Source organism: Canis lupus, chromosome 2 (genome assembly GCF_003254725.2).
Source record: "Canis lupus dingo isolate Sandy chromosome 2, ASM325472v2, whole genome shotgun sequence".
NCBI lineage: Eukaryota > Metazoa > Chordata > Mammalia > Carnivora > Canidae > Canis > Canis lupus.
In genome coordinates, this window is record NC_064244.1 from 35427446 (window position 1) to 35455294 (window position 27849).

At 57.0% G+C, this 27849-nt stretch overlaps 1 protein-coding gene across 4 annotated transcripts; it reads right to left on the reverse strand.

The window, feature by feature from the left end:
* Positions 1-926: 926 nt before the first annotated feature.
* PCDH1 (protocadherin 1) lies at positions 927-27349 on the reverse strand. 4 transcript variants are annotated; one of them, XM_025445090.3, is made up of 6 exons: positions 26779-26982; positions 17686-18533; positions 12569-14764; positions 7156-7375; positions 6160-6198; positions 4831-4969 (listed from the first exon to the last, which is right to left on the reverse strand). In XM_025445090.3, the coding sequence occupies exons 1-5, from the start codon at positions 26816-26818 to the stop codon at positions 6173-6175; spliced, it is 3330 nt and encodes a 1109-aa protein (XP_025300875.1). In that variant the 5' UTR covers positions 26819-26982; the 3' UTR covers positions 4831-4969; positions 6160-6172. The 4 variants fall into 4 exon arrangements, with proteins under 4 accessions (XP_025300873.1, XP_025300872.1, XP_025300874.1 ...); XM_025445088.3 differs by lacking the exons at positions 6160-6198; positions 26779-26982 and adding an exon at positions 27329-27349 and having other exon boundaries at positions 927-4969; XM_025445087.3 differs by lacking the exon at positions 6160-6198 and having other exon boundaries at positions 927-4969.
* Positions 27350-27849: the final 500 nt, after the last annotated feature.

A 27849-nucleotide genomic window follows, 5' to 3' on the forward strand; every position in this document is an offset into this window, starting at 1 on the left:
GATCTTGGTGGTGTCTTCTTCTACCCACCGCCGCCTCCCCCGGTCTGTCCCTCACAGCACATCCAAGCACAGGTCCCTGAATGTGGTAAGGGGACCTCGGGTGGGCATCAGGCTCTGCGAAGCCCCGTGTATAGGAATGGATGAAGGGGCGCCCGCGACCTCCGCTGTACCCGCGGCCGATCCGGGTTTACACGGAGGCTCAGCCAGGATTAGTCCCTGCGCTCCGCTAATCCCAGCCGCGGAGGCGACCCCGGGGTCGGAGAGCCAGGCCCACCGGGTGCGGGCGGGGCCCGGGCGGAAGCGCGCGGAGGGGGAGGGGGAGGGGGAGGGGCGCCCGGGGAGGCGGGGCCGGGAAACCGGCGGATCCGGCCTCTGTTCTGCGACCTCTCCCCAGCCGGTGTTTACCCGGGAGCCGGACGGAGGAGGCCGGGGCCGCGGCGGCCCGGAAGCGGGGGGAGGGGAGCGCAGTGGGAGGTCGGGGTGAGACCTTTCCGGGCCCCCTAAATCGACCTCCGGCCCTGGTTCCTGAGCGCGGGAGGGAGCGACAGGCGTGCCTCCAGCCCCTTCTCCCATTCAGTGCGGCAGTTCCTACTTGTTGCCAAACGCGAGGGGAACAGGAAGGGGTTCCCGCCCTTGGAAGAAGGCAGCAGGGCTCACCCCTCCCCAGCGCCCCTCACCCCCCCCCCCCCGCTGCAGGTGGGGCTGCGTGGCCCGGAGCCGGCGGGCCGGGCGGGGGGCCGGGGAGGGAGGCGCAGGCGCTGGCACCGGCGCGGAGCGGGCGTCCGGCCTCGGCCCGCGTCCTCCCGCCGCCGTCCCCGAGCGGCGCGGATCCAGCCCAGCGGGCCCCGTCCGAGGCCTCTAGCCCAGACTTAGCCCCCAGGCTCCCCGGGACGCAGGCCTGAGTGCCCGGAAGAAGCGAGGTGGGGTCCGGTTTTCACACTTTTATTGTAAAGCTCGGGAATAATTACACGGGTCTTCCATTGACAGCTCAGCAAACAAACCGGAAACGAACCGAACCGGAGAGGGGAGGGGCGGTGCCTGCGCATGCTCGCGGCGGGGGAGGGGCGGTCAGAGAAAGAGAAAGACAGAGACGGAAATCATTACAAATCAACGGGATTGTGCTCGCAGCGCCGGGGGCGGGGCGGGGGAGTAAGGGCGGGGCGGGGGCCCTTCCCGGGAGGAGCGAGGCGGTGGGAAGTGGCACGAACCAAGAGAAACACGACCCCAGTGTGGGCACCCACGAGCCCCAAACCCCCCTCCCCGAACCCCACCCCCCAACACACGAGAGAGACACGGCCCCCCTCCCCACTCCGAAAACCCGAGGAGACACAGTCTCCCTCTCCCCACGGGCAGACACAGCCGCCCGGGGACCCCAAGGGCGAGGCAGAGTCCCCCCTCCCAGAGAAGTCCCACGCGGAGGCGCCCCCTAAGAGACTTTCTCATGGCCAGCAGAAGCCTTCCCAACACCAGGAGACAGCCCACGCCCAAGGAAGAAATGGCTCCAGAGGCCGGATCCTCGGGAGAGAGGTATCGCAGGGCCTCCAGGAGAAAAGACAACTCGGAGCTGCCCAGTCTCATCCCAAAGTGCTGCAGGTCAGAGACACCCCCAGAGGAGAGATGCAGGGAGGGTCAGGAATATCCCTTCCCAGACATGCTTCAGAGATAGCCCCCTTCCCTGGGAAGAGAGATGGCCCAAGACTGACATGCCTTAAGTACTCCCAGGAACCCTGGGAGGAAAACAGGCTCCCCAGAGAGCCTGGGTAGGGGGGAGACATGCTCCCATGGTCCCCGGAGGGAATACATGTCCCTCCAGAGACTCCCAAAGGGAGAGATAGGGCCTAGGGAGCCCCCAGAGGTGAGAGATGCCCCAGAGACCCTCCCCCGGGGATGTGAGACACGCTTCAGGGACCCCCGGAAATATGTCCCCATATACCCTCCCCCTACCAAGAGACATGCTCTGAAGTAGGGGGTTGGGAACCAACTAGGTCCCCTCTAGGAAGACACTGACTGGGTCAGGCTGGGTTTGGGGGGGGGGGTCTCCCCTGGCCAAATGTCGTCTATTTGTACATAAAACTGTACGCGACACAAGGCATTGGGGAAGGACTTCACAGACCTAGGACCAACAGGGGTGGTCCCCAGTGCTGTCACCTATCCCCTGCCCACCTTTGGTTTCTCCTCGAGTGCCCAGGTGGTGACAGACTCAGTGCCCTGACCCCAACCAGGGGGCTGGGACTCTGCCTTTGCCTGTGGGAAGGGCTCCTCTGTGCTTCTCAGCCCTCCCAGCCATCTGGGCTACCCCCTTCCTTCTGGCTTCTCCATTGTGCAAAATGCTCCTCTGCCCTTCCACTCAGTGCTCAGGAGTCTCCAAGACCAGGGCAGGGTACCCAGGCCACCAGGGGCTTCCAGGGGAGTCCAGTGACTCCAGGAATGCCTCCTGTCTGGACCACCCTCTCCACCAAGCAAATGGGCCTCATACAATCTTCTTGCCAGAATCCTGACCTCCAGGACCCAGACAGCCCTTGAGGCCACTGCCCCACCAGCTGGGCACCTCATGTTACCAACTCTACCACTATTGCACCTGCCCTGTTTGTGCAGGGGGAAGGGGGCTGTTTCTTTATCAAGCCCCTGGCCCACTTCTGGGCCTCCCCCAGGGAAAGGAGCCTTTGGCCAACCCCCAGACCTGGTTGCTGCTACCTCAGCCCACTCTACCCTCTGCCCTCAATAGAAGGGCTGTGTATGCTGAGGCTACCAGCCTAACAATGCTCTCCTTCCCAGCACTGTTACCCCAAGCCAAGGTAGGGGCAAGGAGCAGAGAATAGGGTGATTCTTCAGGCCCCTAGCTTTCCCGAGGTGCAGTGGGGTCTCTGGGGTTACAGGAGTCAAGACCCCAGCAGCACAGCTCCCAAAGGCACCAGACGACCCAGCAGCCTGTACCCACCCCACCCACCCTTGGGCCGGCCCCCAAGCTTAGACTAAGTCAAGCAAGGGCCATACCCTGAGTCTCCAGCCTCCCAGCCTGGGCCCCTGGGGAGCTGGAGAGGTATGGGCCAAGGCAGTGGGGGTTTCTGGAAGGAAGAGGGACTGAGGCTTTGAGATGGCCACAGTGGGAGATGAGGGCTCTACAGGATGCCCCTCACACCCTGGCCCCCTGAGGTGCAGAAAGCAATCCCACCTCATCATGGCTGACTAGGCTTCTCTGCCCCCCAATCTCCCCACCCCCTCCCCCAGGGGACCCCTGACCCTGGCAAAGGGAAGCCCAACTGGAAGAAGGGGGCCTGGAGCCCAGGGTGCCCTGAGGCAGCGCTTCCCACCCCCTGAGATCAAGGCAATGGTGGTTTTACAGGCTGACGGGTCAGTCATGGCAGGGGCTGGGGGGGGGGGGGCAGGGAGGGGGCAGGGTGCAGGTTCCCCCTGTTGGAGGCAGCAACCAGCCACCCCTTGAGCAAACCTTCCTGCTCCCAACTCACCCAACCAGGCCAGAGGCACAGTCATCCCACCCCTGTCCAGCTGCCCCCCCACAGCCTCAGGGCCCCTCTGTGATGCTCATCTGGATGTGGGGGGGCCAGCCTGAGCGGGGATCCCCCCAACCCAGGGCACAGCGCAACAGTTCCAAAAAAATAGAGATTTGTATTTTTAAAAAAAATTAAATAAAAGCCCAGCTCTGCTGATAGGCGAATGTTACCCCCATCCCCACCCTCACCCACCCATTGTTTCCCTGGCCTGCACCCCCATCCCACTACGGCCCCAGGGGTATTTACAACATGGAACAGTAGAGGCCTGGGGTGGGGGGCACTGCGGCAGGGGGGAGGGGGCACAGGGTAGCCTCCCCCCCCCCAGAGGGGTCCCCCAAGACAACACAACATCAACAAGAAAAGTTGCAAATCAGGCAGAAATGGGGACATCATTCCAAGGTCCTTATATACAGACACTGCATGACCAGCAGGGAAGGAGGTGCCTGGATGGGATCAGGCATGGGCATGTGGCAGGCAGGTGGGCCAGCCCAGGAGCAGTGTAGGAAGACATGGCCTCCACCCCACTCCCACCCCCATCCCCACCCCACCTTTGGTAACAAAAGCCCTTCAGGGAGCCCCTGGCGGTCAAGAGTTTCCTCTGGGAGTTCCCAGGGAGAGGGGCTCCCCGGCTCAGCCCTGAAGCAGGGCTGGAATGGGGACATCCTGTCTCCACCCTGGTCGGCCATGTGGGAAACGATGAGTTAAAAGTGTGTTGCCCACCCTTGACTCCACCATCTGCCCGAGGTGAGGGGGCGTTCCCCTGAAGTGGAGGGAAGGGAGCCTAGTCATTGTGGAGGAGCCCTCTTGGGCACCAGCTTGGGGGAGCCCCATAAAGGGGAAGAAGGGCTCCCAGGGGCTGGGGCTGGGGGATGAAGTGAGGAGAGAGAACCTGGACCCTGCTTGGGGGAAGGGCCTACGTGGTCATGAGGCCAGTACTCACCCCAACCTGGGGCCCTGGCTGGGAAGTCCACACTGGAGGGGTCAGGAGCAGGACCCTGGAATGGGCCCATCTGGGACCTGGCCGGTGGCTGGGAGGGGCAAGGCCACCGACCAGGAGGGGGCTCACAGGTAGATCTCGCGCTTGGCTGTCTGGGCAGACGCCGGTGTGGCTGCAGGTGGGAAGTCCGAGGTCTGGGTCAGGGGGATTTCCTCCAAGGTGGCCGAGTCCTTGCAGGAATCATGGCTACTGTGGGAGAAGGCACTGTAGGAGGGCAGGAGGCGCACAGGGGCCGTTTTGGTGTTCCGGTCTTCCGGGGGGCTGGGGCTGCCGGCGCCCACAGGCTCCTGCCCTCCTCGGTCCTGGTAAGGCACGAAGGTGGAGAGTTTGAGGGCGCTGCTCTTGGTCCGGCGGCTGGGAGATGACTGGCCAGGCATCCAGCATGTGTCGGAGTGGCCAAACTCGCTGCACTCCTGGGTACATGTGCCTGTCATAGCAACGTCAGGCAAAGGGCGCAGGTCTGCAGGACAGAATGGGGAGGACAGTCTTCAGGCAGAGTAACATCACAAAGCTCCACTCCATGGCTTCCCACAGGCACCTACGCCCTGCCTCGAACAGGGGTGCACGCCCCTTTTGCCCACTGAGTTCACAGGCACACACACCCGCAAATAGACACTCTGCCACCATCCACCGCAGGCTCTTCTCTCTCTCTCATACAATTTATCCTTAAATAGATGTGTTTCTCCATCCTCAGCCACCCTCCAGCTCGCCTATCAACACACCCACCAAATCTTCCCTCAGACAGGTGCACAAACACACAACCCATCTACACACTCCCTCATCTATCTCCAGTCAGGCTTAAACAAGCAAGTCTATCCTTAGGGATAAGGAAACCCCCATCCTCATTTAAGGGCACAATATCTCCATTTGTCTGTCTGTCAGTCGTGCACACTCACACACTCACTCACACACACACATACACACACATGCCTATCCTCAGATTAGGTATGGACACACAAATCTATACTGGGCATCTCCATCCTCAGATAAAGGTTGGGCACATACTTTCCTTCTGAACCCCCTCAAGCCTCACCGTGCTCCCAGCTGTCCTGGAACCCACCCTAACCCAGCATGGTGAGGCCTTGCTTGAAAGCCAGGGAGAAGGGAGCTTCTGTGTGGGGAGTTCACATAGAAGCACACACCCACATACTCATAAGCACACTCATGCAACCCCTCCCCACCTCACTCCAGCCCCCTATGCCAACCACCACCCTTGGTCTAGTCCCGGCTCCCTGCCCAGAACACCCACGGGAACAGGAGTTGGCCGCCTGACATCAGTAGCCGGTGTGGTTGCTGGGCAGCGGGGGGTCTCCATGGGAACGGCTGGGCCATGAGCACTTCCTGTCATGGTTGCCCCTGTCTGCCCTCGCTCAGGGACAGTACCAGGCGGTGACCCTCCCTGAGGGACATGACTGAGCAGCACTGCCTGGGTCAGAGGCTCCCCGGGTCCCACCCACCCTGGCTTGGCCTCCTGCCAGTGCAAGGTGAGGAGGGGACAGCGCTGTCATTAACCCTCAAAGCACCAAGGCTCTTCAGCTCAGAGTTGAGGGACCCAGCTTGGCACCAAGCAGAGCAAGGGCGCTGGGTGGGCGGGGCTGGGTGCTGGGCCAAATCCCCCAGACCCCAGACCCCAGAGCAGCCCCCACATACCTGGCACTCCACCTCAGGGCCTGCTCCGGCCAGCCGGCTCTGCGCGGGCACAAAAAGGACGAGATGGGCATGAGAGAGAGCACGGAGGGGCAGGGTGGGGCGGAGGGCACTCGGAGACCTAGGGCCTGGGCTGTCAGACAAGGGCCCTGGGCCTGACGGCTGGGTGTGGGACGTCGCAGCGTTTTTGGGGGGGTCAGTTTGGACTGAGGGAGGGGACAAGACCCGAGAGGACAGCTCCAAGTGGGAGAGTCTTTCAGTCCCAAGGGGAACCTTTTTGAGTCTCCTCCTCCAGCGGCTATCACGGATGCCCTCACACACACAAGCATACGTACTACGCACACACACACATTTTGACAGCACATTCACTGTCCATTCCCGCACTGACCTCTGCTCTGGCCCAGACGTCCCTTCTGCCATCACCTTCAAACCCTTCGCAGACCAGCCTTTCCCCTCCCGAGACCTCCCACTCCCTTTCCTCAGCCAGACCCTCTCCGGCTCCTCCCCTCAGGGGAGTGGCATACCCTTTCCAGAGCTCCTCACAGAGGAGCTGGACTCTTGAATCCAGGGTCCCCTCTCTTTTCTCAAGGCCCTCTGACCCCATAAAGGGACCCCCCCATTCCCTCAAGTTTCCCTCACCACCGCCTGAGCCCCTGGCCACTCCTCTCCTAGGCCCCGTTCAGGAAGGCAGTATGATGTGGTGCTGAAGGCAAGGTCTCTGAAGTCAGAGAAGCCTGGGTCTGAATCCCTCCCAGCTCTGTCACTTCCCACATGTTACTTTGGGTAAGTGACTTAACCTCTCTGAGCCTCACATGCTTGCACTGTAAAGAGAACAGTGAAGTTCTCACATCAGAGTCGTGAGGATTAAATGAACGTATAGCTCAAAGTACTCAGCACAGTGAGTACTGCTGAACACATAGAAGACATTGTTGAGGTCTCCTCACCATGCTCAGCTGCTACCCATTCCCAGGGGGCCCTGACCATGCTCACACTCCTCACCGTTCTCGGGGTGCTCCATCTCTCCTATGCTGCCATCAGGGGTGGTGCGTTCATAGTGATCCTCAGGCAGAGCCAGCGGACCGAGTCGGGGTCCCGAGGATGACTTGCTGGATGGCGTCTCAGACTCCTCCAGGCCACTGTCATAGTAACTGTGCTGGGATGGGTCCTGCAGCTCTTGGGCCTGACTGGTGGCGGAGAAGGTGACGCGGCGGTGAGGTAACTGCAAGGAGAAGGAGGGTCACTGCTGGCAGGCCAGCCTGCCCCAGAGGCCCACCACCACAGTGATCTCCACCCCCAGCCTGGCCCACCCCAGAGCTCCTGGTCCCCCAGGCCTCAGCAGCGACTGAGAAGAGGCCCAGCTCCCTAGCACAGCACAGCCCCCAAGGAAGCACAGACCCCGATGGAGGACTGCCCCTTAATTGGGACAGGATAGCTAAGACTACACGCAGCAAGTCCCACAGCACAGGCCCCAGTGTTATTATAGCCCCCAGGCCACCACAATAAGCCTAACCCAGTACAACCACTCTCACAGCACAGCTTCCCAGTATTGGCATAGCCTTTAATTCCAGAACAGCCCACACCAGAATAGCACAATACCAGCCAACTCCCCTAATTCCAGCATAGCCTTCAATCACAAGCAAGCTTCCAATTTCTAGAACAGCTTCCTTAAAGCAGTATGAACTTCTCATTCCAAAACAGCTCACCAATACCAAAACAGTTCCCTAATTTCCAAATAGCACCCCTGAACTTCAGCTCCTCACCTGTCTCATTGCTCTTTGACTTCCCATTGCCTCCATCTAAATGAGATCCCAATGTCTTTCTGATCCTCTGTTCCTACCCCTGCAGTCATGCTGTAGGCAACCTCAGGACTCCCTGCTGCGTCCCCTCCCACTGGCGGGGGGCGGGGGCTTTGTCCCCACTGCATCCCCTTCCAGAGAGGCCTGGGAGAGGAGAATGGTGGGAGGGAGGGAAGAAGGAAAGGGAGCCCGTTGAGAAACCAGGGCCCTTTGGGGGTGGGGAAGCAGAACAATGGAAACTCCCCCATCCTCCAGATCAGGAAGCAGAGTATTAACTGTAGAGGGCGGGGCCCAAGAGGACCTGGGCAGAGGGGGAGGGGTCTGGCATCCATCAGGAATTAGGAAGGCTGGCCTCAAATGGAGACTCCTTCTAGCAAATAGGAAGGAGCTTCTGGGAGGGGACAGGCTTGGACTGGATGTTGGCGTAGGGGCGGTAGAACTGTGCAGGCTGCTCCCAGCCAGCAGCCCCACATGCCTGCTATGGGTTAACGATCCTCCCAGGAACCTGGCAACCTCAGCTTGGCACTTGGCACAACCAACCAGTCACCCAAACGCCCACCTGGGACTGTCACTGATTTTCCTGTCATCCAGAAATTAGGAGTGGTGGAGAGTGTAGACACAGGGTCCCCTGGAAGCCAGGAGTGGGAGCAGCTCAGGCCAAGGCCCTGCTGCTGCTAAGACTCCAGCCTCCCTCCAAGCCTCTAAGACTTCACAGGTGCTTTGTCTTTACTCTAAAACCCTCAATAGGAGTTTATCAAGAAGGCCACGAGAGGAGATCCTGGGTTTGCAGACCCATTCTCCTGGTACCTCCTGATCCATCACAGTCTTCATTCCATTCAAGGCAGCTGGGGTGGGGGAGGCTGTCAGGACGAGGAGCTCTTAAGCTGTTGGGAAGGCGGCTCAGAACTGCCTTTCCATCTTGGCTCCCATCTCATCTTCAGGAATAGGCAGCCCTTCTTGGGATCTGTGTTGTGATCCAAAACACCACAGGGTCTGGGTGATGACAGACAAGATCCCCCAAATTGACCTGTGGGTGGGATGTTGTAAAGGGGCATCACCCCCCTGGTCGAAGTGAACAGTCTCCAGGAAGGGTCTGTGAGTCACCGGCCAATCTGGTTGTCAGGGGCTTCTCTTTGCAGTTTTCTCCAAGATGATATAGCCAGCAGTCCTCCCTCCTTAAAAAACCTACACCTGGTAATTCAAAGCTTCAATCCTGCCTACTAGGTGTGTCACTTGGTCCCTTTTGCCTATGATTTTCTTTTTCTATAAAATGGAGGGTTGGGGCATGCTCAACCCTAAACATTCCCTATACATCTATCACTATCAAATCTTAAAAGGCCTAGATCCAAAATCTCTCTGATGCTAGTCCTGAAGTTCTAGACATTTGCTGGGTATTTCCTATTAGCTGTCCTTACTGGCCCTTCAGATTCAACAAGTCTGAAACCCAATTCTTCTTTTTCTTCAATCAGTTTTTGCATGGACAATGATTTCGTCACTATGCCATCACCCAGACACAGATCATGTCCACCTGGGAATGCTGGTAGCTGTGATACTCATTGCCCATCCCTACAGTATATCCAATTATCCTTTGAGTCCTAGAGGTCATTTCTCCCTAAGTTTAGCCAAATCCATCCATCCATTGTCTCCACTGCCACCATCCTAGTCCAGACCTCAGAGTTTCAATCCTGTACCTTCACCTCTACCCCCTTTATACCCACCATACACTCTGGTGAATTTTTTAAAACTCAGTTCATCCAAAACTCATGAGCGCTCATTGCATTCCGCATTAAAGAACTTTTGGCAAGGCATCTGTGTACTCCACAACCTCCAGCTCTTCCTCTCTTGTCTCTCTGCTCCCTCCTGTGCCCTCCACTCTAGCCCTAATACTTACTCCCCTTTCTGCCCTCTCCCTGTCCTCCACTTGGCCATGCTCACTCCTGCCTCAGGAGCTGGCTCACTTGGTTGAACCTCCTGCCCAAGTCCTGCTCATCACTGAAGAGCTGGCTCAAGTTCAACATTTTCCTTCCAGGAGCCCACTCCCATGACCTATGCAGGTTTTCCCATTCCCATACTGTGTTCCTCAGAGAGAGGGAGGGGGCACTGTGGTCAGATACATTTGGAAAACCCAGAGTTTCACAAAAGGTTAGCAGGCCCCTCTTTCTTCAGGCCTCGCAGAGGTTTTAATAGGCCCATGTGATTGTACGTCCCCTACTCCCTACACTGACTTAATCGTGGGACCCCTCTTGTGCAGCATTATGGCTAACAGCAGACTCTGGAGATCAGATTTCCTGATGCTTTGTGTGTGAATTCTGACTCCACCGCTAACCAGTTTTCACTTCTGGAAAATGAGCGTTAATGACTTATGTCACAAAGAGTTATGAGCATCGAATGAGCTAATTCACATAAAGTGCTGAGTATGGTACAATGCACCTCATGTAAAGATTTAAAAAAAAAAAAAGGAAGCACCTAGCAGCAGAAGGAATAGTGGAGCAGCAAGCTGGGGAAAGCTTCACTACGGCACTTCCTGCTCCATGGTCAAGATGCTCAAATGTGTCATCTTTTCACTCCTATGTCTTGTATGTACATGACCACTTCCCCTCAGGGTCTAGTACCATGCTGATCTCACAGGAGAAGCGTGGCCTATGTGTTTTGATGACGACAATGGTGTTGTGGTTTGGTTGTGTCTGAATGTTGGGAAGACATGTTCAATGTGGCTCCACGGATGTGTTGGGTTGCAGCTGAGGAAGAGATAATCCCTCAGACCCTGGGAAAGAAAAGATGAAGAGGCTAAAGGAATAGAAGAGCGACCTGGCGGTAGCAAGGATGAGAACAAGAGAAGAGAGAATGGTAGGTCAGGAGTTGCTGGCTGTCCCCCTAGAGATGCTTATTTGTCCAGGAGAGATGAGACGTGACTAGATTTCCCTTGCCATACCCCATTCCTCAAAGCCCCCAGGTGTGTTTATTTTGGGGGTACTCCCAGGGCACTGGGGAGTTTGTGGATGGAATCAGAGTAGAGTGCTGGTGCCTTGGACCTCCTGGGAGTGTCTCAAGCCTCTTTAGTTGTCATGGAGACATGTTGCCTCTGGCCTCAGAGACTCCCCCGGGACCTGAGGCCCCTCACCCAGGCTGTAGCCCCAGTGCCCGTCAGGCACAGCCAGAGACAGGGCAGACCCAGGAGAGCAAGAAGTGAGAGACGGAGAGAGAGAGAGAGAGAGTGTGTGTGAGTGAGAGCCAGCAGCCCAAGGTGGTCAGAGCAAGATGCTGAAGGAAGGGAAGGGAGGAAGGGCAGGACTAGGGGACCTCAGCCTCGGTCGGAAGGGAGCACCCTAAGAATGGGAATATAGAGCAGGCCAATCCAGAGAACCTGAAGATTCCCTCCCCTCTCCCTGGGCCCTCCCTCCCAGTAGCCCAGGCTGGTGATCATGGTGGGGACACACAGGGCAGGGCCCAGTAATTGTTGGGTATTGAGTGATGTTGAGATGAAGAAGCTGGGAAAGGGACTTTGGAAGATCTCGTCCTGAGGGAAGGTGGCTCGTAGAATCAAGGGCTTCTCTGCCTTCACCTGAGGTGGGCAGGCTGCACTTCACCCTCACCCAGGTGTTCTGGCCTGAGTTCTGTCAGACGCTGCTCAGGTGAGCAGATTGGAAGGGTCAAGTCTCAAGCAGGGGACAAAGGGCAGGACCTGGGTGCAGCTCGCTTGGGTGCTCCTGCCCTTTCTTGGTGGAGGGGGTCATTCCTAGGGAGAAGGCTTCACAAGTATGGAGGGGACACATTGCCAGATGTGGGGGTAGATGGGACGATGGTAAATGAACATAGGGCTGGGGTAGAGGGCAGGTCTAGGAAGTGGGAAGGGGCAAAGAGAAGGGATGGGGAAATTGGGTAGGCACCTAAGGACAAAGGGCCATTTCCAGTCTCTCTCACTCCTTCTCTCAGTTCCAGGAAAATAAGAAACAAAAACTCCAAAAATAGAGAACTTTATTGTCAGGGAAAAGTGTTTGGGACTGGGGAAGGGGAGCCGGGGCCCAGCCCCAGAAGCCTGGGGTGGGGAAGAGGCTGACACAGCACACACAGGAGGCACAAATAGGGAGCCTCCCCCTCCCTGATAGAGTCCCTACCCAGTTACCCAATAGGACCCCAGGTTGCCCTGTTTCCCTTCTAGAGAAGCACCAATGGGTGGTCTCAGCTAGAGACCCAGGTTTGGAGAAGACTCTACTTCTTCACTTTCCTTCCCACCTTCTTGCCTCTGACCCTTCTGCTCACCTGCCCATCAGCCCCCACTGGCAAGACCCAGCAGCTGGTTTGGCATCTTGGGATCTGACAGTCACAGGCCTCTCCCTGTGGGGAGGGGGCAAGAATGCCACAGAGCACACCCTCCCTCAATTTTCACTCAGTCTAACCCTCCATGCCTGGGCGAGGAGGCAGGGTCATCATCAAGGCCCCAGCACCCCCAGATCCTCAGTCCCACCTCCCACCACTGGCTTGGGTCGGCCCCTCTAGGCTGGTGAGCCTGCAAGTTGGATACGCCTGCTTGGTCACTCCCATACCTCAGTCCAGATGGCCCCATGGTAGGGGTGGGGTAGGGGCCGGGGTGTGCTAAGCCGCAAGGGCTGGCCTACCTGCTTGCTGGGGTATTTGGGGGGGTTGGTGCGGTAGCTGTAGTCGGAGTACTGCTCAGAGCCCGTGGACGTGGTGTCACCAGTGCCCACAAATGTGTTTGCGGGTGGCAGGTCCTGCACCACCTGGTGCTTCTTGGAGGCCGAGGGTGACTGGGGCTGCAGCTGGATGGAAGGCAGTGGGGAGTTAGAGCGGTAGTGGCGGCCCAGATCAGGGCTGCCCGGTGGGTAGTTGAGGGGCAGGTGGATGCGGGGGCTATCTCCGGGGGCGTCGCTCATCAGATTGAACTTGAGGGATTTCTGCAGCCCGGCCTCGTCCTCATCTTCCACTGGCTTCACGGGCTTCGGGGACTTGCTCTTCTTGCCCTTGCTTTTGTTGCCCTTGGAGGCTTTGCTGCTGGGCTTGGGGGCATACAGGTCCTTGGTCTCCTTCTTACCGGCCTGGTAGCCACTCTTGGCCTCCCGCTGCCGGCAGTAGCGTACAAGCACTGCCAGGGCAATGAGCAAGGCCACAGCCACGACACCAGCCACCACACCGAAGAGGATGTTGCCACGTTGCTTGGAGCGCTCATATTCTGGATCCCCAGCAATGTCGATGTCCAGTGGCGTGTCCAGGCTGTGGCCCAGCAGGGTCTCCAGAAGCGTGCGGTTGGCCAGGGTCTCATTGACATAAAGGTGGACCAAGGCTGTGCCATAGCGCGGGGGCTTGCCACGGTCACTGACCTTTACCACGAGGCGGTGTAGCCCATGGTGGCGCCGCTCAATCTCCTTCTCAAGGGTGATGGCACCTGAGTGTGACCCAATCTGGAAGAGTCCGTAAGGGTTGCCACCAGCAATGCTGTAGGTCAACTCCGCATTGACACCAGAGTCAATGTCTTCAGCTGTCACCTGGCTGACCGTCTCACCAAGACGGGTCTGGGGGGTCAACAGCTGGTGAGAGGTGTTGGAAGGGGCAGTGATAAAGGGCGCGTTGTCATTCTCATCCAGCACATTGATGGTGACACCAACGTAAGCTGAGCGAGGTGGGACACCACCATCCACTGCCTTCAGCTGGAAGGTATAGGTGCTTTGATGCTCTCGATCAAAGCTCAGGCTGGAGAGGATGGTGCCCGTACCGTTTTGGATAACAAAGTCACCATTGTCCTGCTCCACCGTCAGCTGTACCCGGGCATTCTCCCCTTTGTCCCCATCAATGACAGTCACCATGCCCACTGGACTCAGCGCTGGCATGTTCTCCATCACCGAGAAGTTGTAGCCACTCAGCATAAACTTGGGGTCATTGTCATTGCAATCCAGAACATTGACAAGGACGGTGGCTGTGCCCTGCAGGCTGGGACTGCCCCGGTCAGCTGCCACCACTTTTAACTCATAACTGTCCCGCTGTTCCCGGTCAAGGGATGTCTTCACCCGGATCTCTCCAGTGTCAGGTGAGATGGTGAAGAGGCCCTTGGCAGCCGGCTCAGGCTCCAGAGAGTAAACCAGCTCGGCATTAGAGCCTGAGTCGGCATCGCTGGCAGTGACTTCAGCGACCACTTCACCCGGCTTGTTGTTTTCTGGGAAGGCGACCTCTGTGATGCTCTGTGTGAAGACAGGGGCATTGTCATTGACGTCCACCACCTGGACCTTGAGGGAGTTGGTGCTCGAGAGTGGGGGGTTGCCAGAGTCCACAGCTACAATCTCTATGGTATAGTCTTTGACCTTCTCGTAGTCGAGCGGAGTGGTGGTCTGAAGGAAGTATTTCTTTTTGCTGTCACTTCCTGTCTCACTGGCCTGGCGTAGCTGGAAGGGTACATCATTTGCCACCACACAGGTGACAGCTGCATTCTCTCCCTCATCTCGGTCAGATACCTGCACCAAGGCCACTGCTGTCTCCTCTGCCACATCCTCTGAGATATTGGCCATCCCATCTTGATGGGTCACCAGCCCTATGCCCCGGATCTCAATGGTGGGGGCATTGTCATTCATGTCCTTCACAGTCACTACCACTTGGGCACGGGCACTCTTGGGGTTGGTGCCTCGGTCCTTGGCGAGCACCGAGAAGCGCAGGGTACTTAGGTCCTCACGATCCACGGGGCCCTGTACAGTGATAAGTCCAGTGTTTCTGTCCAGTCGCAGGAGACGCCTCACCACCTCGGGCGCCTGGTGGAACGTGTAGTCAATCTCCGCGTTGGCACCTTGGTCCGAGTCGTTGGCCTTCACCTACAGGGTAGAAAAGGAAAACAAGGAAAACAGGGACGGGTTAGTCTGGGGATGGCAAAGTAAGGGACATGTGTGCTGCCTTGGCAATGAGCATGGCAGATACAATTTATCTAAAGTGACACCCTTTCCAAAAGCAGCACATAGACTGCCCTTTGCCCAAGCCTGACACTAGGGCACAGTACTGACCTCTTTCCCCGAGGAGGAAAGATGCAGCTGGCAAATCCTCAACAGTGTTACAAGTGACTAGTAGAGATGGGACAGGGCACAATTTAACTCCACTTACTGTTCCTGTGCTAGTGTGCCCAAGTATGGGGATGAGGATCCAGTTGCCAACTGGGGCAGCCTTTCCACTCAATTAAACTGGCCTTCAACCTATCTGAAGACCTGGAAAGGTATGAGGCACGTATATATGACATATATGTCTAATATGTGTGCGTGCACTTACATGTGTTCCGAGACTGGGATTACATGTTATTGTGTGAGAAGGCATGTGTTTATGCATGTGTGTGTCTGCTCATGAGTGGAGACCCACATGCCCACCTGGAGGCCACAGGTGAGGGGATTTCTTTTGAAAGCAGCCAGGTAGGGATCTGGGTCAGAAGGAGCCTACCAAGGCCACTGCTCTCTCAAACTGGGGAAACCTGTTTCAGCAGCTTCTTCCCTCCTGGTTGGCGCTGGCTAGGCACCAACTTGAGGAATCTGGGCGGCTGCGAGGGAGGGGTTGGTGGAGGCCACAGAGCCTGCTGGCAGCGGGCTGGGATCCCAGCATCAAACAATGAACTGTCTGTCCCTTTGCAGTGGGCACGCCCTCCCACGCCAATGCCGATGTACACTCGGCCCAAGTCTCTACAAACATGAGTGGTGATGGGGCAGCGGGAACCTGGTGGGAATGGCCATGAGGTACCACCGGTCAGGGAGACAGATGGTTGGAATTATGTCCCAGTCATGCAGAACGTGATGGCACTGGGGGTGGGGGAGCATGGTGGTAAATGGGGAGGACAGGACAGGTAAAATTTGGCAGAGTCTCCAGGGAGCACAGCAAAAGAGTCCTGGGTTCAAATCCCAGATGCACCCAGTTCCCAAGTAACTATGTGACCTTGGGCTAATTTCTCAACCACCACAAGCCTCAGTCTACAAGTGTATAATATGGGATAATAATAGAATCTATTTCATGGGGCTGGGGTGAGAATTAAGTGAGATAATACTTGTAAACATGTCTAACACTGCCTGGTATGTGGCAAGTGTTGCCTAAATAGCACTTATACCTCTTTTCATCCATCCATCCATCTGAAAATCAGTCTCTGAAAATCAGTGCTAACACAGTGCTGGGCACTGCATCTAGCAGAGTCTCAAACCACTGCTGGTCTCCTCTCTTTCCTGTTAGGAATAGGACTTCTTCACAGCGGAGACACCTGGGCAGAGGGCTTCCCAGCTATACCGGTCCCTGCTCACATCCTGTCAAAGCCAAACTCCGTTTCTTCTCATCACCTGCCCTATCCTCATTCTCTCTCTCTGTACATACCTTTTCACGATGATTCCCACTTCTCCCTGTCTCTAGACTGGTCACCCAGCTTCTTATCTATCTCTTACTGTCTTAGCTCCCTCTGTCTCTGTGACTCTTCATTTCTGTCCCTGTTTCCCTCCCAGTCTTGCTCAGCTCTTTCTGCCTCTTTCCAATCCTTCTTTTCTGCCCCTTCTCGAGCCCTGTCTCTGTCCCACTCTCCTGCTTCAGCCTCCTGGAATGGGGTGTAGCTGTTACACACATAGGCTTTGAAGCCAGACTACTGGATGTGGCCAGAGTGGGATGTGAACACATCAGCTGGGTGAGATCAGGCAAGTTTCCAAATCTCTGTGGGCTCAGTTTCCCATCGGTGAAATGGGGATAATGCTTACCTTGTACTGTGAGGATTACATGACATAATATGCATAATGTGTTCAGAACCGTGCCTGGCACCCAGGCTGTTATTATTCACCATCTCTGACTGTCTGTCTCCCTTTTATTCCTGAGTCTGTCTTCTATGTGTTCAAGTCCACCAGCCTCTAAAAAACTGCCTAAAACTCCTCCCCATGCCCCACTTCAATTTAAGGACATGGAATGAAGGGTTTCCCAGGACCATAACGGTGTACAGGGCAGGCTGATCCCTTCTCCGCTCCCTCACTTCAAAGACAGACAGCTTCAGCCCAGGGGGAAGGAGAAAGGAGCTGGGGCTGGCAGGAGGCCAGGGCTGAGATGACAGTGGGAGATACGCCCACCTGTCTGCAGGGACGCTTTCTTTGCTCCCTCCCAGGCCCTGGCCCCACCAAGCTGCCCAGCCCCTGAGGCAGTTCCCATGGAGAAGGGTGCTGAGAACTTCAGCAGAGTTAACCCCCCGCCCCCCGTGCCAGAGCACCCCATTCTCATAAGCACCCTGTGCCTAGGCAAGGAAGCTGGTGTACAGTCAGACATCTGAACACAGTTTTCTAGAGCTCTGAGGACTCACTTGGTTAAAATAATCTCATTTGACTGTTAGGAAGAGGCAAAGAAAGGCTCTGTCCTCTAGCTCAGGAAAATCTCATCTGGTTGGGAAGATATTCTCATCTCTAGAGAGATTGTTCTTGTTCTAACTTGGCTCACCCGGCTGGAGGATGAGCCAAGCCATTTGACTTGGGAGGGGGTTTCTCTTCTTAGGAGTTTCTCCAACTTCGGTCAATTTTGGGGATGGGGGCATTGCTATTCATATGCTATGTCACTCTCACTGAGTAGATTGATAGAGGAAAATTATATCACCTGCTGGGGTAGGAAGGTCTCACCAGATTGGGGCTGGGGAGAAGAGCTCTTACCACAGTATCCTGACAGTTCCCAGAGAAGGGAAGTCTCGCCAGGTTGGGTTGGGCTCCCATTTCTAAAGGTGGGAACCCTGACAGATGGAGGGACCTCTCACCTGGATGACCGAGTGGCCTATGGGGCTGTTCTCAGACAGTTCAGCTTCGTAGGAAGGCCGTTCAAACTTGGGGGCGTTGTCATTGGTGTCAAGCACAGTGACTCGCAGCAGGGCACTGCTGGCACGTGGGGGGCTGCCACCATCCTGCACCTTGATGGTGAGGTCATAGGAATCCCAGCGCTCCCGGTCCAGGTTGCCCATCACGATGAGCTGTGGCTGCTTCCCCTCCTGGTCCTCTGCCACCTGAAGCCCAAATAGCTCCTGGGCCTCGGGCCCGGCCTGCAGCTCATAGGATGCCACACCGTTGGGGCCAGCATCACGGTCAGAGGCCACCGGGATGGGGAAGAGTGAGCCAATGTTGGTGTTCTCCGGGATGGGTAGCGTGATGACTGGTGAGGCAAAGTTGGGTGTGTTGTCATTGATGTCCTGTACCTCTATCTGGCCCTCTAACAGCCGGGGACTGCCATTCTGCACGAGGTCCGTAATAGACACCTCAAACTCCAGGATGCAAGGCTCACCAGGGAGCTGGTTCTGGCATTCACGCAGCCCCTCGCGGTCGATAGAGGTCTCAGTGGTGAAGATGTCTCCCGTCTTGCCATCCACTCGCAGGTATGGGGCGCCTACCTCTAGTTTGTACAAGTGGCCCACATCTGGAAAGCCATAGTCAGCTGCGAGGCTCCCAATGAGGGTGTTGGGTGGCTGTTCCTCCGGTACTTTGTACACCACCCGAGTGGCATGACCGGGGGATGCAGCCAGCAGAAGCAGCAGTGCCAGCAGCAACCGTTGCCCGCTGGGGCCTGGGCTGGGCTTCAGGGGCCCCATCCTGGCAGTACCTAGAATCAGGAGGGCTGCAAGGAAAAGAGGCAAAATAGGAGGTCAGCTGGGAAGAGGAACCTGGTGCTGAGGGTTGCCCAATCCAGGCCCTGACTCTCCCTCCCTCTGCTACGTACACACTATCCCATGAAGAGAGCTCAGCCCCAGCCCAGAACCCTGATCCCAGAACCCAGAATCCTGAGTTTCACCCACAGCTGGGTGTAACAGCAGTGTCTGCTCCAGCTGGAGGAGCGGGTAAGGGCCCCGAACAGGTCTAGAGCAGCTCCCGCCCATGGAACGCCCTGACCCTCCTGACACTCCCTCCTCCCTGCTCTCTATTCTGTGCTTTGCCCAACACCTCCTTCTCACCAGCATCCTGCCTTAGTCACCCATGGTAATTACCCTGATACTGAGATATGGAGAGACAGCAAGTAGAAGGGAAAGGCCTTAAGCACCCCTCACATACATGGTAAAAAAGAGACACAAGCTCCCCTAATATTCCCCAGACCCCACACTGAGAGCCACTCAAGATGGTTGGAGGGAACAGAAAGACGTCTCGTTTCTCTTCCTTCTAAGAGGCCAGTCAGTATATGCGTATGAGATATGACATGTTCAGATCTCTCTTTTCTGACGATAATCACCCAGAGTGCCCAATGCCCCCACCACCAGCTTAAACTAGGCACCCATCAGGCCTGGAAACAGCTAGAGTTGAAGAGTAGGAATTAGCCACCTACCTCCCCCAAACACACATTGCCCCCAGCATAGCTCCCAGGACTCCTCCTCCTCCCTCTCTCCCCTGCTCCCACTAGGGGGAGGGAAGACACGGACAGTTGTGTGGAAAAAGAGTGTAGAGGTCAAGATTGGGGTCAAGGCTGTGGTCAGGGCTGACTAGCCCTGGAATTGGCATTGGGAGCTGCCCCAGCCTGTCCTTAGCAACTGCGAGCCCAGCAGGTCTAACTGGGACAGAGCTGCCAATGACACTACCAGCTTTGTCCTGACCACTCCCCTCCAAGCTCTGCTCACAGTCTCTCAGTAAACATCTGGCTCCTATTTAACCCCTCTCTGTACAAACATCTGGCCCCTATTTCATACCTGGCCCCTCCCTCTTTGAATGGTCCAGTCCTATCTCTGACCTGCTCCTCCGTGCCCACCCCCAAATCCTTTCAATTGGAGCCCTGTATGCCATAGCCAACCATAAGCTGCAACCCCATCACCCCAATAACCCACTTCTGCCTATCGCCCCCTCCCCCCAGCTTTGAGGCTGTGCATTTACAGACCCTAGCCACACCTGCTACTGTCCCAGTCTTGACCCCTTCCTCCTCTCCAACAAAACCATGGCCAGCCCCTGTATTCTAATCCAAAGTCAGGCCCAGCAATTTCAGCAGAGGGCTCAGGTTCGCTTTCTTTTCCCCACCTCCCCACTTGCACCTGAAATACCTGCCTCCCACCTTGAAATCCTAGCTATCCTTGTCATAGACCACACCTACCCCACTTAAGGCAGGCTCTACTCCCCCCACCCCCGGCCCCTCCAAGCCTTCCCAGGCCTCTCCAGCCCATGGTGACCTCTCCTTTCTCCAACTCACAGCCACTATTGTCTGCCCCAATCCCGAGGCAATGAATCACTGAGCTACCTTGGACCCCGCCCGCCCGACTGTGTTGTTCAACCCCAGTACTATGTACCTATTCCTGTGTTCTCTGGCTCTCCTGGCAAACGCCAGACTTCCTGAAGGTAGAGCCAGACTCCCTACCCTCATTCCCTTGCCTCAACCTATGCGTATTCACAAAGCTGGCCACCACGCATTCGATAAACGTTTACTGTGCACTTACAATGTGCTAGGCTCTGTTCTGGGCACTGGGACACAGCGGCATCCAAGATTGACTCAATCTGCTATCCTGGAGCTCACAACAGTTCTAACTCAATGACTATTTGTCATTTCTCTTTGGTTGTAGTCATTTGGCACATGTAAGGAATCAGGGTGGAGAAGACATCAGACAGTCTGAGGAGAACCCCAGCTGTCCATTTCCTGGCTGCTGAGCAGGAGGAAATGATTTAGGGCCACAGTTTCCTTATCTGGAAAATGGGAATAACACCACCTAAATGTCCTAGGAAGTTTGAGATCATGTGGGCTAAATGCCTAGCACACAATAAGTACTCAACAAATGCTCCCTCAAAGTACTTACAACTGTAGTTACGTAGCCATTGGGGAAATAATTTGTCAATTGTCTTTGTCGAGACTGAGTAGAGAACAGGAGAGCCTCTGTTTTGTTTGTTCCTACAACCTCAGGACCCTGCCCTGGACCTGGCACACAGTAGGCACTCAGTAAGAGCCTCTGAATAACTATTTTAGTTCCTAGAGTTAGCCTATCCTAGCACTTTCTGGGTGGTCACTGCTTATTCCCTTGCCCAATTCCATTACTCTATCAAAGAACCTACTGGGGTCAAATTTAATCCTCTGTTCAGGTCCATAAGCTCTCAGCAAATGCTCATTGAATGCAGATTCCTTACACTGAGTCAAACACTTTGCCTCTTTCAAACACTTCACCTCTTTCACGTAGCATTCCCAAACCACACCTCCTCCCTGGTCACTCCTTGGCAGTAAAGTACTCAACGTATATGAGGCTGTTATCAGATTAGTGCTTGTTCCTAGTTGCAATCTTAATCACTTTAAAGGAAGGCGGAATTTAGCTAATGCTTCTTTTGGATCCACCCTCCAGCCACTTTCCATCTACCGACATGGACTGGGCACAAGGCTCGTTTTACTTTCAAGCTCCCAACCCAACACACTCCCAGAGGACTGTCTCCAAAGAACCAAAGAACCTCATTCCTTTCTGGGTACCTTAGCCTGCCTCCCGCCCCCCGCTTTGGCACACATACAGCGGATCATCCTGCACACCAATTCCTTGCATAAGTCTTGGCAGGGTGGGGGTTATGGGAATTACTCTAAACGTGACACGGAAGGAGAAATACGGCAGTGACTGTTTGCCTCACTTAGTCTCTCCAGAACAGGGATTCTAAACCTTTTTAGATCACAGCCCTCTTTATGAATTTTATGAAACTACTGTACAGGTTTTTCTAAGAAAAATGAATGCTCACAAATTTTGGCTATAAATTCAGAGATCTGTTGTCTGACAGAGTCAGGGTGACTTTGATTTGTAGCAGCTCTGAAGTGCTACAGAGTACGCCCTTCCTTCCCCCTCTCAGGGTCACAACCCAGGGCTCTAACCCCTCAGGCCTACCAGGTAGCACAGACACTGTAAGACCCTCACCCCACCCCCACACATTCTTTTTCTGTCTCACACATTCACCCTGTCACCCTTAGGAGATATCTTATCTCCAACCATCATAGTCAGAAAAGGATTATGGTATACAACTTCTGAGTTGGAAAGAGAACCACAGAAATATCTAAAGCCAGGAAGGTATGGGGAAAAGGATGTTTCTGGGAGGTAGGAATTTGGGGAACATGGGTTTGGAGGGGTGGCTACTCAGAGAGAGGGCAAGAGTTGAAGAAGGTTTAAGGCATCTGGGAAGTTCCTTTAAAATGAGTATTATCAGCAACCCCCACCAGGAATTCTGATTCTGGGGGAGGGACTTGGAGAATCCTCCAGGCAGTAGAGTGGAAGCAACAGGATGCACCATGAGGGAACTATGATCTCTGAGATGTACTAGGTCCTTGGATTTAAGAAAGAAGTGCAAATTCTCCTGCCACCTTTACCACCATCATCGCTGTCATCATCATCATCATCCCAGCCAACATGCTCCATTCACATACATTATCCCATCTAATCCTCCCCACCCTCTGAAACAGGTACTTTATTATCACACCACTCTCCATTGTACAGATGATAAAATTGAGGCTCAGAAAGAATCACGAACTGTCTCAGGTCACGGGAGTAGTAAGCAGAGTCAAGATTTGAGAAATAAGAATGCCTCTTCACATCCATAGGGCTAGGGGAAAGGCTGGATGCAGGGGAAGGAAAATCAACAGAAATCACAGAAGATAGACTATGTTGGCTGAGTAGTGACCCCCACCCCCACCCTGGGCTGCCAAACTTGCCAGGCAAGGAAAGAAAGAAAGAAAGAAGGCTTGGGGTTCAAGGACTGAAAAACCCCAAGCCTCCCAGCCTGTAGCTGTCTTCCCCCTATTCCCACCCCCAGAGGTCCTAGGGATGCAGGGACAGAGTCAGAGGAGCCAGGAGCAGCAGTGAGGCAGCCGTTTCTCAGCCCTGCCCCCACCATCCCTGAACTTTGCCCAGGTGGTTGGTTATTGAGTCATTAGTTCCAGGGGACAGCTTTTTAAGTGATTGGTGTTTTATCTGCCCTTGCCCAGGCCCTGGCTGCCTTCCTAGCAAGGGTGTCCCCACCTCTGCCCAGTGACATAGGCACCCAGGACCCTGAGAAGCAGAGCTACAGCATACACAGTGACTCATTCTTCTCAGGCCTGAGGAGAGCAGTGAGGTATGAGGGAGCAGAGTCCAGGGAAAGCCAATCTGTGTCAACATGTTGGGGGGTGGGGAGGATAGCAATGAGGGTTCACCTGGAACCTTTATTTCCAGCGCCCCGGGAGACCAGGGCCCACTTTCTGCTGAATGCTAAAACGCCCAGAGGCAGCCATCAGTGTCCCAGTGACCAAGTCAGCTGTGACCCCCGACACTTACCCCTGCACTGTTACACAACAACCACTGCCACCGGGGGCACACAAATCAAAGGACAAAGCCAACCTCTGCGAGAGAGAGAGAGAGAGAGAGAGAGAGAGAGAGAGAGAGAGAGAGAGAGAGAAGGGTAAGCCTTAGCGGGGCTGTGTGGGGTGGAGCTGTTCAGAGGCTTCCCACAGTGAACAAGTGCACAGCTCTCAGCTCCTCTCCCCTCTCTTTCACAGCCCTCTATTAGCCTCTGCAGGGCTTCCAGGCACCTGCATTCTTGAGTCAGATTGTCGGGGTTCAAACCCTTGCTCCACCACTTCCTAGCCATGTGACCTCGGCCAGGTGACTTCACCTTTCTGAACCTATCTGAACCTATTTCCATATTGTGAAATGGAAATAATAAATTTTGCCTCTTGGAAGTTATTTGGGAGATGAGATCTGTTGCATTAAAATCTGGGATCCCTGGGTGGCGCAGAGGTTTGGCGCCCGCCTTTGGCCCAGGGTGCGATCCTGGAGACCCAGGATCGAATCCCACATCGGGCTCCCGGTGCATGGAGCCTGCTTCTCCCTCTGCCTATGTCTCTGCCTCTCTCTCTTTCTCTCTCTGTGACTATCATAAATAAATAAAAATTAAAAAAAATTAAAAAAATCTATTATACTGTAAAGGATATATATATATATATATATATATATATATATATATAACTGAATAGAGCATTTTATTTCCAGCACCAGGTACACAGTAGGTATTCACTGGCTCAGTAAATAAATGAACTCATCTCCTGCTAGTTGGGAAGACCTATGAAGACAAGTTTGGTGTTTATCTTGCCAATACACTGCATCCTCAACCACCCACTATGGGCCCTGGCAGATACAGATAGCAGGTGCTCAATACATTGTTGAAAGAATCTCACTCTGCAGCACCAGCTACCCTTGTTCACAGGAGGGGCAGCCCTAACCATAGGAGAAGGGCCTCCTCCATCTCCGACCCCCATCCCAAGGCCCTCTCCTGGTGCTTCCACCCCTTTTCTCCCAGCAGTGAGCTCACCATCTCTCTCTCTCGAGCCCAGATCCCCTGACCAAGTAGCCACAGCAGCAGCCCCTCTGCTGGCAAGATGCCAGACCAGCAAGACATCCTCTTCCAGCTGAAGTCCCTCTCTGAACCGGGTTAGCAGAGAGAGGGGAAACAACGCTGCTAGAACTGAAACTACATCTCTTCCGCTACCACACTACCCCTGCCTATCTCGGAGGCCCTTCTCGGCCCTGACCCCTGATTCCACTCCATGCCCTGGTCTAGTTGTAAGCACAGATTTCAATTCTCCTAGACCTCCACATCAAGAAAGTAGCCCCCATCTCCAGACTGTCACAAACACCTGAGCGCGCTCTTTCTTGGCAGCTACCGAAGGTTGGCCCAGAGCGGGTAATGAAAGGCTCCCTCGGTCTTCCGATGTCCCGGACTCCGTCGCCGCCGGGGCAGCCCCGTCTACACCGCTGCGGTCACCGGGCGCTCCCCCGCACACACCCGGAGCGCGGGCGTCTCCTCCCAGAGGACGCAGCTGTGTTGGGGGCGGCTGGGGGTGGGGTGGGGACGGCTGTTCCTCCACCATCCTCGGACTCGGGCGGCCCCACCCCCACCCCAGCGACACGGGGCCTTCGGGAGCTCAAGGCGAGGCGGGGGCCCCTTGCGCCCCCTGCCCGAGGGGCCGCCGCGGGGAATCTCTACTCCTCCGCACCTCGGGCCTCTGCCTGGGGTCCCCGGCCAGCCGGCGTCGGCGGGAGGCGAACAGCGGGCGCCGGGAGGGGGCGGGGAGGGAGCCGGCGCCCGAATCACAAAGCGCGGCGAGCCGGGCCGGGTGGGGACTCTCTCCCGAAACGGACCCTCTCACGGCAAGTGGAAACGGGTCTTTGCCCCGCGCTCAATCCTCAGAGACCTCAACGCTGCACCGACTATTTCCAGCAAGAAGAAACAGTCGCCAATCACCGCCGGGGAAACTGAGGCCAGAAGTCTGGGCTCCCGAGGGTAGCCGAGTCCATCTTGCCCACCAGTTTTGCTCCTGCGCGAGCCGCGATCTCCCTTCGGGCCCCAGGGTCTTGCCCGCGCGTACTGCTCCGGCCTGCAGCCTGCAGCCGGCAGCCGGCGGAGGGGGCGTCCAGGTGTGAGAGGGACACAGGTGTGCGAGACCCAGGTGTGCTGGGGACCCAGGTGGCTCGCAGAACGCAGCTAAATGGCCCGAAGAGGGTCGCAAACACTGCCCCAGGCTTGCACCCTCTGCAAAGGGACCTAGGGCCTTGAAGCCCGGGGGAGCCGGGATGGCGCGGCCTGCCAGTCCAGCCTGTTCCGGGAATACCCGGCCGGCCGGCCCGGAGTGGGGGCGGGGAGGCGCAGGCGGGGAAGCCGGTCTGGGCAGCCCCCAGGGTTCCCGGGTGCTGATATTCACAATAACAATGTCGTGATTAAGATGAAGGGGCGCCAGGGGCTCGCCGACAGCCCCGCGGCTTCCCAGGACGGAATCCGGCCTCCGGCCTCCGGCCTCCGAGGGAGAGAGACTGAGCGTGTGTTTGTGTGTATAGGCTGCAAGGTGTAATGTGACACTGTTGGTGTAAGGTGTGTGTGAAACCCAGTGTTAAGATGCGTGAAGCCGTGGATTCTGGGTTTGCACCCGTGAGGCGCCGCTGTAGATTCTACTTTCTGTGTTAGGGTGTGTGCTGTCAAGGCGTGTGCTGAGACACCGGGGTTGTGTTTATGTGGGTGCAGTGGAGGAGGGGAAGCGAGACCAGTGTTGTGTATCTATGTTCTGGCCAAGGAGTGGGTAACATAATTGATGTTAGGGTGTGTTCCTTAAAGGAATATGTATGTGCTAGGTTAGGTTTTGAGTGTTCGTCAGGCGCACTGTGTCCGTGACACTCATACTCGAGGGCACGGGATTGTGTGTGTCCATGTCGCCGAATGTCACACCCGGTTGTGCCCTGGTGCTCTCTTATGGCCATGGGTTGTGTGTCCGTGCTGCTGAGCGTGCAGACGCTGAAGCGGATTCTGAGCTAGCGACGGGGCCCCAGCGGGCGCTGGTGTGCGGGAGGTATGTCGGTGTGCACATATGTACGGATGTATGTATGCGTGTTCGTATGTCCGTGGTCCGGCCCTCCGCGTGCCCGCGGGGAGCTGGAAGCGCCCGAGGGAGCGGAGCTGGTCGCCCAACAAGTGTGTGTGTGTGTGTGTGCGTGTGCGTGTGCGTGTGCGTGTGGTGTCTGAGGGTCCTCGCCTGCTTCGTCCTCCGGGAGCCCCCTCCCCCTCAAGCTGGGGACTGCGCGCCTCCCCCAACCACCTCCATTCGGCGCGCTCCTGGAGTCCCCCCATTCCCCGCGGCTCCAAAGGCGCAGGGGTGCGGGACGCAGGGGCACAGGTCCGGCTCAGCACCCCTCTCCTCGCCCCGCGCTCGCCGCGGACTTCGGAGGCCGGAGTGTCCCGACCTCAGCCCCCGGGTCGGGGCTCCCAGCCGCCCCCGCCTCAGCCCCGGCGCGCTGAGCACCGCCCGGGCCCCCGTGGCCTCGCGCCGCTGAGCCCCCCTCCCGCAGCTCCCGCCGGCTATGGCCGCTCCCGACCGGGAGCCGCCGCCGCCTCCACCGCCACCGGATCCTTACCCGCCTCGGGGCAGCGCGGGCCGCCGGCCCCGCTGTCCATGAGCCGCCACCGGCCCCGGCCCGGGCTGCGGCTCGCACCGCGGGGGCTGGCGCTGCGGTTCAGGCTCCGGCTCCGGCTGGCTCCGGGCACGGCAGCCCCGGCGGCTTCGCGTCCGCGCCGCGCTCCCGCTGCCCGAATGTGTGAGGCGGCGGCGGCGGCGGCGGCGGCGGCAGCGGCGGCGGCGGCGGCGGCGGAGCCAGCAGCGAGCGGAGCGCACAGCCCGGCCCGCCCCCTCCCTCCCCCTCCCTCCCGGCCCGCCCGCCCGCCTCCCCGCCCTCCCCCCGCCCCCGGCCGGGAGGTGGAGCTCGGGACCGTTCTGGTCCCTCTGGGAGGGGACCCCGAGCACCGCTCCCCAAAGCCACGACCCCCCTCCGCTGTCTCCTCCCTACCCGGGACCCGAATACACAGCGCGTCCCCTCCCTGGCTCTTCGCGGTGCCGAATCCCACCCGAGCCCCCAGCTGGGACCGCCTGCATTCCGCTCCCAACCTCGCTCAACACCTGTCCCCTACCCCGCCTCCCGGGAAGCCGGGGCAGGGGAAATGTTTTCCCCAGTGCCTTCTTCCCTGGAGGGCATCTGCTTCTCCACGTCCGCCTTCTTCCCACGCAGACCCCCGGAGCACCCGGCGTGGCCCTCCCTCCGCGCTGCGCTCCGGGGAAGTCCGCCCCTCCCCCTCTGGCCGAAGCCGCAGAGCGGTCAGCCCCGGTGGCCGCAGCGCGCCGTGGGGGTGGGGCTGTGGAGGGGACCTTGGGAGGAGGAGGGGAGGGGACCCGAGGGCTCTTCTAGAATGAAGGTGGGGGGAATATACGAGAGTGGGAATGAGGTGACACTCCAGGGCTCAGGCTTTTCGAGGGTCCCCCGTCACCTGCCCCCAGGGTGGGATGGGCTGCGGCCTCACATATTTACCGGTGACATACACACATTCACGGACTCACACGGGCCCCTGCCCCACGAGGCCGCGCAGTGTCACGGCCTGTGTCACACGCCCTCACAGTGCCACACGCTCCCTGTCACACTCACACTCACCGAGTC